This window comes from Macaca mulatta, chromosome 16, assembly GCF_049350105.2.
Source record: "Macaca mulatta isolate MMU2019108-1 chromosome 16, T2T-MMU8v2.0, whole genome shotgun sequence".
Classification (NCBI taxonomy): Eukaryota; Metazoa; Chordata; class Mammalia; order Primates; family Cercopithecidae; genus Macaca; species Macaca mulatta.
This window is the reverse complement of record NC_133421.1, coordinates 2,945,631-2,959,861: the sequence shown is the minus strand read 5'-3', so window position 1 is coordinate 2,959,861 and position 14,231 is coordinate 2,945,631. Positions and strand designations below refer to the sequence as shown.

At 50.5% G+C, this 14,231-nt stretch overlaps 1 protein-coding gene and 1 long non-coding RNA gene across 5 annotated transcripts in view; both read left to right on the top strand.

Annotated features, from left to right (window-relative positions):
* Positions 1-2,447: 2,447 nt before the first annotated feature.
* Positions 2,448-12,319, top strand: LOC144335230 (uncharacterized). The gene is made up of 3 exons (XR_013405892.1): positions 2,448-2,588; positions 7,820-7,865; positions 12,178-12,319. It is a non-coding gene; the product is annotated as an uncharacterized LOC144335230 (long non-coding RNA).
* A 150-nt stretch (positions 12,320-12,469) lies between these two features.
* YWHAE (tyrosine 3-monooxygenase/tryptophan 5-monooxygenase activation protein epsilon) overlaps positions 12,470-14,231 on the top strand; it is a 59,975-nt gene continuing 58,213 nt past the window's right edge. For all 4 annotated transcript variants that reach the window (XM_015118180.3, XM_015118182.3, XM_015118181.3 and 1 more), the window contains exon 1: positions 12,470-12,632. In XM_015118180.3, the coding sequence (XP_014973666.1) occupies positions 12,569-12,632 (64 nt within the window). In that variant the 5' untranslated portion in view covers positions 12,470-12,568. The remainder of the gene's footprint in view (positions 12,633-14,231) is intronic.

The window sequence follows — 14,231 nt, the reverse complement described above, 5'->3', positions numbered from 1 at the left end:
TGTTTCTATAAAAGGCAACTCTATAGAGATAGGAAATAGATTAGGGGTTGCCTCTGGCTGGGAGTAGGAATGGAGATTGATTGTAAACGGGCACAAAGTTTGATTTTAGTATGACAGGAATGCTCTAAAATCAGACGGTGGTGATGGCTGGGTAACTCAGTCATATACTAAAACTCATTGAATTATTGCTCAAAATAGGTGAATTTATGGTGTGGAAATTGTATCTCAGTGAACATACTCTTTATTTTGTTTTGTTTTTTTGAGACGGAGTCTCGCTCTGTCTAGAGGTGAGGTTTCACCATGTTGACCCAGCTGGTCTCGAATTCCTGACTTGGGGTGATCTGCCCATCTCAGTCTCCCAAAGTGCCAGGGTTACAGGCATGAGCCACTGTGCCTGGCCCCAAGAAACATATTCTTTAAATATTGTCACTTGTCAGTCTTAGCACAATAAGACCAAAGAAAGGAAGCTTGCAGCAAGCACCACCTCTGAGGTATTCTGGCCAAAAAAAAAAAAGAAAAAATATTTAAGGAATAGGAAATAATTTAAATAGCATCGCAAGAAAGCAAAGAAACAAGTCCAGAAGGCCAGGTGCGGTGGCTCACACATGTAATCACGAGGTCAGGAGATGGAGACCATCCTGGCTAATAAGGTGAAACCTTGTGTCTCCTGAAAATACAAAAATTACCTGGGCGTGGTGGCAGGTGGCTGTAATCCCAGCTACTGGGGAGGCTGAGTTCAGAAGAATGGCTTGAACCCGGGAGGCGGAGGTTGCAGTGAGCCGAGATTGCGCCACTGCACTCCAGCCTGGGCGACAGAGCGACACACCCCTGTCTCAAAACAAATAAACAACAACAACAAAAAAAACGCAAGTCCAGAGTGTGAGATATTTTACATGACAAACAGCCCAGAGTCGTCGTCTTTTCATACATGATGTGAAAAATAAAATGTCCGGGTGCGGTGGCTCACGTCTGTAATCCCAGCACTTTGGGAAGCCAAGGTGGGTGGATCACCTCAGGTCAGGAGTTTGAGACCAGCCTGACCAACATGGAGAAACCTCATCTCTACTAAAAATACAAAAAAGTAGCCAGGTGTGGTGGTGGGCGCCTGTAGTCCCAGCTACTCAGGAGGCTGAGGCAGGAGAATGGTGTGAACCTGGGTGGCGGAGGTTGCAGTGAGCCGAGATCGCACCACTGCACTCCAGCCTGGGCGACAGAGCGTGACTCCATCTCAAAGACAGACAAAAAACAACCGCCTAAACCCACAGGGCATCGACCTAATGGCTAAGGTTAGTATGACCATAAACCACGAATAACATTTCCGAACAGAAACATTCCACACTCCTTCCTGACCAGAGACATGTTAGCCCCGAGATAACCCTCTCCACCCAAGACATTCCAACCCTGCCATGAAACTTACACACACAGAAACATTCCCAGCTTGTAATAAGCCCCCTCACCCTAAAACCAATATATACTCAGTCTGTAAGAGTAAGCACTCTTGACTGAAGTCAGCCAGAAGCCCCTCTCAGGTTTATTTTCTCTAAAACAAATCCGTCTTTAACTGTTGAGCTGCATTTCATGTTTTTTTCCTTCTTTCTTTCACTCATCGAGAGGATCACTTGAGCCCAGGAGTTTGAGTCCAGACTGCAAAATAGCAAGACATTTGTGTCTAAAAAATCAAATAGGCCGGGCGCGGTGGCTCAAGCCTGTAATCCCAGCACTTTGGGAGGCCGAGACGGGCGGATCACGAGGTCAGGAGTTCGAGACCATCCTGGCTAACACGGTGAAACCCCGTCTCTACTAAAAAATACAAAAAACTAGCCGGGCGAGGTGGCGGGCGCCTGTAGTCCCGGCTACTCGGGAGGCTGAGGCAGGAGAATGGCGTAAAAACCCGGGAGGCAGAGCTTGCAGTGAGCTGAGATCCGGCCACTGCACTCCAGCCTGGGCGACACAGCGAGACTCCGTCTCAAAAAAAAAAAAAAAAAAAAAAATCAAATAGAGGCCAGGTGCGGTGGCTCACGCCTGTAATCCCATGAATTTGGGAGGCTGAGGCAGATGGATCACTTGAGGTCAGGAGTTCCAGACCAGCCTGACCAACGTGATGAAACCCCATCTCTTCTAAACTACCAAAATTAGCCAGGCATGGTGGTGGGCGCCTGTAATCCCAGCTACTTGGGAGGTTGAGGAAGGAGAATCGCTTGAACCCAGGAGGTGGAGGTTGTGGTGAGCCAACATTGTGCCACTGCACTCCAGCTTGGGCAACAGAATGAGACTCTGTCTCAAAAAGTAAATAAATTAGGCCGGGCACGGTGGCTCAGGCCTGTAATCCCAGCACTTTGGGAGTCTAAGGCAGGAGGATCACCTGAGGTCAGGAATTCGAGACCAGCCTGACCAACACGGAGAAACCCCATCTCTACTAAAAATACAAAAAATTAGCTGGGCATGGTGGCGCGTGCCTGTAGGCCCAGCTACTCAGGAGGCTGAGGCAGGAGAATCGCTTGAACCCAGCAGATGGAGGTTGCAGTGAGCCAAGATTGCGCCATTGGACTCCAGCCTGGTGACAGAACAAGACCCCGTCTCAAAAATAAGTAAGTAAATAAATTTTAAAAATAAATAAATTTAAATGAATAAATAAATAAAACTAAGAATGTTGGAACATGGAAAAAGACAATAATGAAATAAAGCAAATTCAGCCCGGCCTGAAAGCTCATTTTTAAAAAACTCTCTCACCAAATTAGAATTAGAAGGATCTCCTTAACTTGATAAAAATTATTTATCAGGGCTGGGTGCGGTGGCTTACGCCTGGAATCCCAGCACTTTGGGAGGCTGAGGCGGGCGGATCACGAGGTCAGGAGATCGAGACCATCCTGGCTAACATGGTGAAACCCTGTCTCTACTAAAAATACAAAAAAATAGCTGGACGTGGTGGCGGGTGCCTGTAGTCCCAGTTACTCAGGAGGCTGAGGCAGGAGAATGGCACGAACCCGGGAGGCGGAGGTTGCAGTGAGCCGAGATTGCGCCACTGCACTCCAGCCTGGGCAACAGAGTGAGACTCCGTCTCAAAAAAAAAAAAGAACTAATAAGACAGTTCAGTAAGGCAGTTGGGTACAAGATAACTATCAAAAATCATTGATTTGGGGCTGGGCACAGTCGTTCATGCCTGTAATCTCAGCACTTTGGGAGGCTGAGGCTGGAAGATCATTTGAGCCCAGGCATTTGAGACCAGACAGATCAACAGGGCAAAACCCCATCTATACCAAAAAAAAAGGATTTTTGTATGTATCAGTGGAAGTATAGCTCAATCAGAAATATAAAATAGGGGGAGAGCCCATTTATAACATCAATAGCCTCCTAAATAATTGGGAACAAAACGAATTAGAAATATGTGAGAGGCTGGGCGCGGTGGCTCACGCCTGTAATTCCAGCACTTTGGAAGGCGGAGGCGGGCGGATCACGAGGTCAGGTGATCGAGACCATCCTGACTAAAACAGTGAAACCCTGCCTCTACTAAAAATACAAAAAAACATTAGCCGGGCATGGTGGCGGGTGCCTGTAGTCCCAGTTACTGGGGAGGCTGAGGCAGGAGAACAGCGTGAACCCAGGAGGCGGAGCTTGCAGTGAGCCCAGATCATGCCACTGCACTCCAGCCTGGGCGACAGGGCGAGACTCCATCTCAAAAAAAAAAAAAAAGAAGAAATATGTGAGATCTCTATACATTTAACTATACAATTGTATTTAAGTTCATTTCAGGCCAGGCGTGGTGGCTCACGCCTGTAATCCAAGCACTTTGGGAGGCTGAGGCAGGCAGATTACCTGAGGTCAGGAGTTCAAGACTAGTCTAGCCAACATGGTGAAAGCCCCTTTCTACTAAAAATAAAATATTAGCCAGGTGTGGTGGCACACACCTGTAGTCCCAGCTACTCAGGAGGCTGAAGCAGGAGAATCGTTTGAACCCGGAGGCAGAGGTTGCAGCGAGCAAAGATTGTGCCACTGCACTCCAGCCTGGGTGACAGAGTGAGGCTGTCTCCAAAAAAAAAAAAAAAAAAAAATCATTTCAACAAGGAGATTGGAATAAAATTGGAGAATTTTCCTGAGAAAACTCATTTTTGAACATATCTCCAATTCTTGGGCCGGGTGCAGTGGCTCACGTCTGTCATCCCAGGACTTTGGGAGGGCGAGGTGGGTGTATTACGTGAGGTCAGGAGTTAGAGACTAGTCTGGCCAACATGGCGAAATCCCATCTCTACTAAATGCAAGAAAATAGCCAGGCATGTGGCACATTCCTGTAGCCCCAGCTACTTGGGAGGCTGGGGCAGGAGAATCACTTGAACCTGGGAGGCAGAAGTTGCAGTGAGCCAAGATTGTGCCACTGCACTCCAGCCTGGGCAACAAGAGCAAAACTCTGTCTCAGAAAAAAGAAAAGAAGGCTGGGCGCGGTGGCTCAAGCCTGTAATCCCAGCACTTTGGGAGGCCGAGACGGGCGGATCACGAGGTCAGGAGATCAAGACCATCCTGGCTAACACCGTGAAACCCCGTCTCTACTAAAAAAATACAAAAAACTAGCCGGGCGAGGTGGCGGGTGCCTGTAGTCCCAGCTACTCCGGAGGCTGAGGCAGGAGAATGGCGTAAAACCCGGGAGGTGGAGCTTGCAGTGAGCTGAGATCCGGCCACTGCACTCCAGCCCGGGCGACAGAGCGAGACTCCGTCTCAAAAAAAAAAAAAAAAAAAAAAAGAAAAGAAAAGAAAAAAAATTTTCCAATTTTATTTTAATTAATCTATAAATTCAGAACAGTCCCCCAAAAAATCTACATGGGTCTTGAGAGAACTTTTCAAGTTTATTCTTTTTTTTTTTTTTTTTTTTTTGAGACGGAGTCTCGCTCTGTCGCCTGGGCTGGAGTGCAGTGGCGCGATCTCGGCTCACTGCAAGCTCCGCCTCCCGGGTTCACGCCATTCTCCTGCCTCAGCCTCCCGAGTAGCTGGGACTACAGGCGCCCGCCGCCTCGCCCGGCTAATTTTTTGCATTTTTAGTAGAGACGGGGTTTCACCGTGTTAGCCAGGATGGTCTCGATCTCCTGACCTCGTGATCCGCCCGCCTCGGCCTCCCAAAGTGCTGGGATTACAGGCGTGAGCCACCGTGCCCGGCCATCAAGTTTATTCTAAAATTCATCTAGGAGAGTAAAAGTACAAAAATGAGTGAAATTTTGAAGAAAAAAATATTTAACCATACATAAAAACGTACTATAATGGCATTATATTTAAAATCTTATCGACATAAGAACAAACAGGCCGGGCGCGGTGGCTCAAGCCTGTAATCCCAGCACTTTGGGAGGCCGAGGCGGGTGGATCACGAGGTCAGGAGATCGAGACTATCCTGGCTAACATGGTGAAACCCCGTCTCTACTAAAAATACAAAAAACTAGCCGGGCGTGGTGGCGGGCGCCTGTAGTCTCAGCTACTTGGGAGGCTGAGGCGGGAGAATGGCGTGAACCCGGGAGGCGGAGCTTGCAGTGAGCCGAGATCACGCCACTGCACTCCAGCCTGGGAGACACAGCGAGACTCCGTCTCAAAAAAAAAAAAAAAAAAAAAAAAAAAAAAAAAAAAAAGAACAAACAGATCAGTGGAACTGAATAGAAAGATTCTAAAACCAGACATAGGAAAATTTGAAACATAATAAACATGTCATTTCAAATCACTTTAGATATGGAATTTTTTTTTTTTTTTGACATGGGTTCTTGATCTGTCATCCAGGCTGGAGTGCAGTGGCTCAATCTCAGCTCACTGCAACCTCCGACTCCCTCGTTCAAGCGATTCTCCTGCCTCAGCCTTCCGAGTAGCTGGGATTACAGGCACGCGCCACCACGTCCAGATAATTTTTGTATTTTTAATAGAGACGGGGTTTCACTATGTTGACCATGCTAGTCTTGGTCTCCTGACTTCGTGATCTGCCCGCCTTGGCCTCCTAAAGTGCTGGGATTACAGGCGTGAGCCACTGTGCCTGGCCTGTTTTGTTTTTTTGAGACACAGTCTGTCTCACCCAGGCTGGAGTAAAGGGGTGTCATCAAGTCCCACTGCAAACTCCAACTCTTGGGCTCAAGCAATTCTTCCTCCTCAGTCTCTCAAGTAGCTGGGACTACAAGCACACACAACCGTGCCCAGTTAAGTTTTGTATTTGTAGTAAAGACAAGGTCGGCCGGGCGCGGTGGCTCAAGCCTGTAATCCCAGCACTTTGGGAGGCCGAGGCGGGTGGATCACAAGGTCAGGAGATCGAGACTATCCTGGCTAACATGGTGAAACCCCGTCTCTACTAAAAATACAAAAAACTAGCCGGGCGTGGTGGCGGGCGCCTGTAGTCTCAGCTACTTGGGAGGCTGAGGCGGGAGAATGGCGTGAACCCGGGAGGCGGAGCTTGCAGTGAGCCGAGATCACGCCACTGCACTCCAGCCTGGGAGACACAGCGAGACTCCGTCTCAAAAAAAAAAAAAAAAAGACAAGGTCTCAGTGTGCTGCCCACGCTGGTCTCAAGCTCCTGGGTGTAAGAGATTCCCCCACCTAAGCCTCCTGAAGTGTTGGCATTACAGGCATGAGCCACCAAGCCTGCATAGATTATTTCTCTTTTTTTTTTTTTTTTTTTGAGACGGAGTCTCGCTCTGTCGCCCAGGCTGGAGTGCAGTGGCCAGATCTCAGCTCACTGCAAGCTCCGCCTCCCGGGTTCCCGCCATTCTCCTGCCTCAGCCTCCCGAGTAGCTGGGACCACAGGCGCCGCCACCTCGCCCGGCTAGTTTTTTGTGTTTTTAGTAGAGACGGGGTTTCGCCGTGTTAGCCAGGATGGTCTCGATCTCCTGACCTTGTGATCCGCCCGTCTCGGCCTCCCAAAGTGCTGGGATTACAGGCTTGAGCCACCGCGCCCGGCCTGATTATTTTTCTTTTTACTTTGTTCTTTTTCTTTTTTTTTTTCAAGACATAGTCTGGCCCTGTTGGCCATGCTGGAGTGCAGTGCTGTTATCATGGCTCCCTGCAGCCTCCACCTCCTGGCCTCAAGTGATCCTCCCACTATAGCCTCCCGAGTAGCTGGGAGTACAGGTGCATGCCACCACACTAATTTTTTGTAGAGACGGGGGTTTCACTATGTTGCCCAGGCTGGTCTTCAAATCCTGGTCTCAAGTGATCCTCCCACTTTAGCCTCCTAGAGTGCTGGGATTTCAGGCATGAGCCACTGTGCTGAGCCTGGGCTTTTTTTTTTTTTTTTTTTTTTTAATGCCATTAAGTCTATTGATTTTTTTCTTTTTCTTTTTTTTTTTTTTTTTTTTTTTGAGACAGAGTTTTGCTCTGTCACCCAGGCTGGAGTGCAGTGGTGTGATCTTGGCTCACTGCAACCTCCTCCCCCCAGCTTCAAGTGATTCTCCTGCCTCAGCCTCCCGAGTAGCTGGGACTGTAGGTGTGCTGCCATCATGTCCAGCTAATTTTTATATTTTTATTTTTATTTTATTTATTTATTTTTGAGATGGAGTCTCGTTCTATCGCCCAGGCTGGAGTGCAATGGCGCAATCTCAGATCACTGCAACCTCCACCTCCCAGGTTCAAGCGATTCTCCTGCCTCAGCCTCCTGAGTAGCTGGGATTACAGGCACCTGCCACCATACCCGGCTAATTTTTTGTGCATTTTTAGTAGAGACAGGGTTTCACTATGTTGACCAGACTGGTCTCAAACTCCTGACTTCAGGTGATCCGCTCGCCTCAGATTCCCAAAGTGCTGGGAGTACAGGAGTGAGCCACCAAACACAGTTAATGATATTTTTGTAACATCTTATTTCCTTCTATAGTGCTTAGTAGACTGCCACGTATCCAGGGGCTCTCCGGACGGACGAAGTGAGTTCTTGTTTCTTATTAAAGCAAATTTTCAGTCAGGCAGGGAGACTTACACTTGGGGCTGTGACCTAATGACCTGGAGATTGTTTCAAAGGACTTTCAATAGCACGTGCAGGATCTATTGCCGCAGCAGCAGGGAACAGCAGTGAAGAGCGCAGGACCGTATCACGACAGCCACCTCTGTGCAGCACCAGGATGTTTTAGATCTGTTTATAATCCCAAATGCGACATCAAAATGTTTCTGTGTATATTTTTGGTGCCCTATCAACAAGGTCTGCCCGTTAGTTCCGTGTATTGCGAGAACAGGCAGTACAGTCACAGAAGCAATCTACGTGTAGGATTTCTGCCGTCTCAGCAGTTACTTAGGAAGAGGCACTTTTGGAGAGATTTCAGCGGGTCTAGGAGACGCTGTGCAGAAGCTGCTTTGAGAAAGCGACGACAGAAAGCTGCTTTCCCTAGCACAGACAGCGGCATGTGCACGGCAGCCCTGCAGTCAACCTGGCAGCACAGCTGTCTTTGTAGGTAGCGTTTTGTGAACGTGTTGACCAAATCCGTAATTTGCCCACCCCTGTTGGCCACTCATTGCTGTCAAATTACCTGTCTGTCTTCACTGCTCCTCTCAGGAGACCCCTACACTTACCAGTTCCACTTTCTCGGCTTCCCTGAGCTTCCACCAAACGCAGTCGGCTTCCAACACCATTTTGAAACTCCTCTTGAAGGTCACTAATGACCTAATCGCAATATCCAATGGCTTTCCCTCAGTGCTAATCTTATGTTTCTGCAGAATTTAATTCAACTGACACCCCCTTTATTCTTTTTCTTTTTCTTTTTTTTGATACGGAGTCTCACTCTGTCGCCCAGGCTGGAGTGCGGTGGTGCAATCTCGGCTCACCACAACCTCTGCCTCCCAGGTTCAAGTGATTGTCCGGCCTCAGCCTCCTAAGTAGCTGGGATTACAGCTGCGTGCCAGCGCGCCCGGCTAATTTTTGTATTTTTAGTAGGTACAGGGTTTCAGCATTTTGGTCAGGCTGGTCTCGAACACCTGATCTTGTTATCCGCCCGCCTTGGCCTCCCTAAGTGGTGGGATTATAGGCGTGAGCCACCAAGCCCGGCCAACAGCTTCCCTTCTATTTGGGATGCATGTCCCCTTTTACAACTCCTTTGTGGTCATTTGTACCTGGGTGATCCTTGGGTACCTAAGGATCTACCTGAGGATCCCTGATCCTCTGAACCAACATGTGCTAAAAGGAACTTTGTCTTTCTCTGCATTCCATCAGCAAGTGTTCCTAGCATTCCCATTTTTTGTTAATATTCTCAGGGTGGAGATGGAAAGTCAATTTTTATTATAAGATCTCCAATCTGGGCCTGGAGCGGTGACTCACACCTGTAATCCCAACTTTTTTTTTTTTTTTTTGAGACGGAGTCTCGCTCTGTCGCCCAGGCTGGAGTGCAGTGGCGCAATCTCAGCTCACTGCAAGCTCTGCCTCCCGGGTTCACGCCATTCTCCTGCCTCAGCCTCCCGAGTAGCTGGGACTACAGGCGCCCGCCACTGCGCCCGGCTAATTTTTTCTATTTTTAGTAGAGACGGGGTTTCACCATGGTCTCGATCTCCTGACCTTGTGATCTGCCTGCCTCGGCCTCCCAAAGTGCTGGGATTACAGGCGTGAGCCACCGTGCCCGGCCTGTAATCCCAACTCTTTGGGAGGCCGAGGCGGGTGGATCACCTGAGGCCAGGAGTTCGAGACAAGCCTAGCCAATATGGTGAAACCCTGTCTCTACTAAAAATACGAAAATTAGCTGGGCAGTTGTGCACGCCTGTAATTCCAGCTACTCGGGGGACTGAGACAGGAGAATCGCTCGAACCCGGAAGACAGAAGTTGCAGTGAGTCAAGATCGTGCCACTGCACTCCAGCCTGGGCCACAGAGCGAGACTCCATCTCAAAAAAAAAAAGCTGCAATCTGCTCAGCTACCTGTGGCTTCCTTCTATAGTGCCATTCCTATTTATCCTTTCCTTTCTATTTTCATTGCTCCCATCTATTATCTTTGGTTATCCTCCTCTTTAATCATTGCTATGGAATATTTGTTAATATTTCTGAAATATAACTATGATGGTGTCATTCTCCATGCAAAATCATACAGCTCCCTTGGCCACAAAATAAGATGCAAAGGGCCGGGCGTGGTGGCTCACGCCTGTAATCCCAGCACTTTGGGAGGCCGAGGTGGGCGGATCACAAGGTCAGGAGATCGAGACCGTGGTGAAACCCCGTCTCTACTAAAAATAGAAAAAATTAGCCGGGCGCAGGGGCGGGCGCCTGTAGTCCCAGCTACTCGGGAGGCTGAGGCAGGAGAATGGCGTGAACCCGGGAGGCGGAGCTTGCAGTGAGCCGAGATTGCGCCACTGCACTCCAGCCTGGGCGACAGAGCGAGACTCCATCTCAAAAAAAAAAAAAAAAAAAAAAAAAGATGCAAAGTTGGGTACGTTGGTGCAAGCCTGTAGTCTCCCAGCTACTCGGGAGGCCAAGGTGGGATTGCTTGAGCTCAGTTTAAGACCAGTCTGTGCAACATGGCAAGATCCCTCCCTATCCCCACTTTATTTTTTGAGACAGGGTCTCACTCTGTTACCCAGGCTGGTGAACACTGGTGCAATCACAATTCACTGCAGCCTCAACCTCTTGGACTCAGGAGATCCTCCTGCTTCAGCCTCTGAAACTGCTAAGATATGGCCAGGCGTGGTGGCTCACACCTGTAATCCTAGCACTTTGGGAGGCCTAGGCGGGCAGATTACGAGGTCCGGAGATCGAGACCATCCTGGCTAACACAGTGAAACCCCATCTCTACTAAAAACACAAAAAATTAGCTGGGTGTGGTGGCATGTGCCTGTAGTCCCAGCTACTCAGGAGGCTGAGGCAGGAGAATCGCTTGATCCCAGGAGGTGGAGGTTGCAGTGAGCTGAGATCGCAGCACTAAACTCCAGCCTGGGCAACAGATGGAGATGCCGACTCAAAAAAATAAAAATAAAAGGTTTTTGTAGACATGAGGTCTTACTATGTTGCCCAGGCTGGTCTCAAACTCCTGGGCTCAAGTCATCCTTCTGCATGGGCCTCCCAAGTGCCAGGCACCGAAGCAACGTTCACTGAGTTATTCCTGCCTCCACAATCTTAATTTGATCTTGGTCCAACTCTTCTGTACCCTGTACTCCACACCATCCTCATCTAACAAATTCCCTGCTCCTATTCATGGTGGGCCTAGGGAGGAAAAAAGGTTAAATAGGAGGAGAAGAAAAAGATCAGTGTGAGGGGAAAGTTGATGCCTGACAACTGGAGCTCCCCTGTCCCTGGCTACAACAGGACCCAGTTCTTTTTTTTTTGAGATGGAGTTGTGCTCTTGTTGCCCAGGCTGGTGTGCAATGGTGTGATCTTGGTTCACTGCACCCTCCGACTCCCTGGTTCAAGAGATTCTCCTGCCTCAGCCTCCCAAGCAGCTGGGATTACAGGGGTGCACCACCACACCCAGCGAATTTTTGTGTATATATATATATATTTTTTTCTTTTGAGACAGTCTCGCACTGTCGCCTGGGCTGGAGTGCAATGGGGGGATCTCAGCTCACTGTAACCTCTGCCTCCCGGGTTCAAGAGATTCTCCTGACTTAGCCTCCTGAGTAGCTGGGATTACAGCCATGTACCACCACGCCCAGCTAATTTTTTGTATTTTTAGTAGAGACGGGGTTTCACTATGTTGGCCAGGCTGGTCTCGAACTCCTGACCTTGTGATCCGCCCGCCTTGGCCTCCCAAGGTGCTGGGGTTACAGGTGTGAGCCACTGCACCCGGCCAGGGCCCAGTTCGTTACCCTGAGTGTAAAAGTGTCTGAAATGGGCCCATGACCAGGAGTGGCGGAGAAACCCAGGACGCGGGCCGGGCGCGGTGGCTCACTCCTGTAATCCCAGCGCTTTGGGAGGCCGAGGTGGGCGGATCACCTTGAAGTCGGCAGTTCGAGACCAGCCTGACCAACATGGTGAAACCCCGTCTCTATTAAAAATACAAAAGGTAGCTGGGCTTGGTGGCGGGCGCCTGAAATCCCAGCTACTCGGGAGGCTGAGGCAGGAGAATCACTTGAACCCGGGAGGCAGACGTTGTGTTGAGCCGAGATCGCACCACTGCACTCCAGCCTGGGGAACAAGAGCGAAACTCCGTCTCAAAAAAAAAACAAAAACACAAAAGGAAACCAGGACACGGTAGTGACAGCCGCTGCTTTCGGGGAGTAAGACCTGCCATGACAGAAACCGTTAGCGCCTCCGTCGTTCTCTTCCGCAGGTCGGGCCTCGGGCCCAGGTCTCCCGCCGGCTTTTTTCAGGAGCAGTCCCGGCCGGCCCCGCCTCAGCCCTTCCCGTTCCCCGGGGGCCGCTCCCTCTCAGCAGTCGCAGTTCCCGCCTCTGGGCTCCGGCGCCCGCTGAGCCGACGGAGGAGGAGCGTCTCCTGCGCTGGTTCCAGCCTCTTCGGGCGTCGAGTTCCAGGACCCGCCCCCCGCGCCAGTTGCCAGGGAGCGGTTGCCATAGAGCTGAGCAGTTGTCCGCGTGCGCAGGCGGAAGTCCCGGATTGAGGCGCCGCCATTTTTGCTGCCCGGACGCGGAGCGAGAGGCTGAGAGAGTCGGAGACACTATCCGCTTCCATCCGTCGCGCATACCCTGCCGGAGCCGCTGCCGCTATGGATGATCGAGAGGATCTGGTGTACCAGGCGAAGCTGGCCGAGCAGGCTGAGCGATACGACGGTGAGTTGGGGGGGCAGCGGGGGGCTGGAATTCTCGGACCCTCTGCCGCCGCCCACAGAGGCCGGGAACAGGAGACAAAATGGCGGCATCGTCTGCGAGCCTGGCCCGGGGGCTTGGGTTCGGGAAGCAGGAAATGGCCTGGGAGCTCCCGGGGCAATGGGAGGCTGTATGCCTTGGAATGTGACCCCTTCGCCGTCCTTAACTGCAAACAACTCGCGGGCCGGGAGGCCGGGGAGACGGGGTGGAGGAGTTGGTTGTAAAATGGCGGCTGGGGGGAGGGCGAGTCTCGGGGCGGGGGAGGGGGAGGAGATGGCGGGTGCTGTCTCCGAACGAGCAGCCCTCAGGGGAGCTTCTGGGACGGTCTTGGGATGTGGAGAACAATTGGGTGCGGTGACGGGGGAAGCAGCACCCGCCACATGGGAGAGAGCGGAGACCGGGAGCTGTAGCGCGGGCGCCTTTCAGGGAAATATGGCGGGTGGGGGCGGTGGCTTTTCCCCGGAGGCCCCGTGTGGGGCGGCGGCCGTGGAGTCTCACAAAGGAGAAGCCTTCAGAGCGATGGGCTTCCTCAGGCCTGAGGCGGGGGACAGTCCCGGGTGATGGTGGGGGGAGAGGGGTGAGCGGGAATCACTGCGGTTCGTCTGGGGCGGTGGCAGGCGCCGACGCTGCGATCGGGTTTCTCTCCCGTGGGCCGGCACCTCGTAGTGAGGGGGTTTGGGGCTTTTCCTCCTCGCCGCCTGCTGGGGAGGCCCAGAAAACCCTCACTCCCTCCCCTTTCCTCAGACTTAAAACGGGAGACCTCGAAGTTCCTGTAACCTTTCTCTGACTGCATCACCAGTGGGTTCTGATGGATAGAAGCAGGAGACCAGGAGGCCACGACTCTGAGAGTTCGAGCCTTTGTAGGGCCCGAGCCTCAGTCCACCCGTTTGTAAAAACGATGACTTTACAGTTTGTGCGCACCATCATGACACATGGAAAGACCTGTTGAAATAAAGTTATTTCCAATAGTGTTCAGTCACTGTATTTTGGTTGACTCTGCAGGCTCGGAATGCTGGTCTGTACTTCGTGGGGGAGCTTAACCTATTCCAGGCACTCGGCTGAGGCTGGGGTTTTTGAGTTATGAAGGTTGGAGATCCTGTTGCTTTCTTTTTTTCCATTTCAAATAAATGGGTTTATGTAGAAATTTTAGTAGTTCCTCTTTGTTCGTTGTTCCTTTGCCCATAACGGGTTCTCCAGTCCTTTTTCATAACTTTATCAAAATATCCATTGTGTCTGTCTAGTCATTGTCAGGAAGTTTATTCTTAGTCCTCCCTCCCAGTCCACCTTTTGAAATACCCTCACATTTATAATTGTGCGATACTGTAGTATTAAAGGAAAAGTCATGTATGTGGGTCCTGTGGTTTTAATGCTTTTGTGTGGTAGGGTGGGATGAGACATGGTTGGAATCAAGTATCTTTGATCCTTAGATTTTTCCTGATTAAGCTACCTGTATTTCAAAATGTTATGTAGGGCCGTTGCTTTCCTGGAAATGCAGATTTAGTCATGTGGATAACCTCAGGGCTACTCCCCCTTATCAGAAACGAGGATTCAGGGATTTGAAAA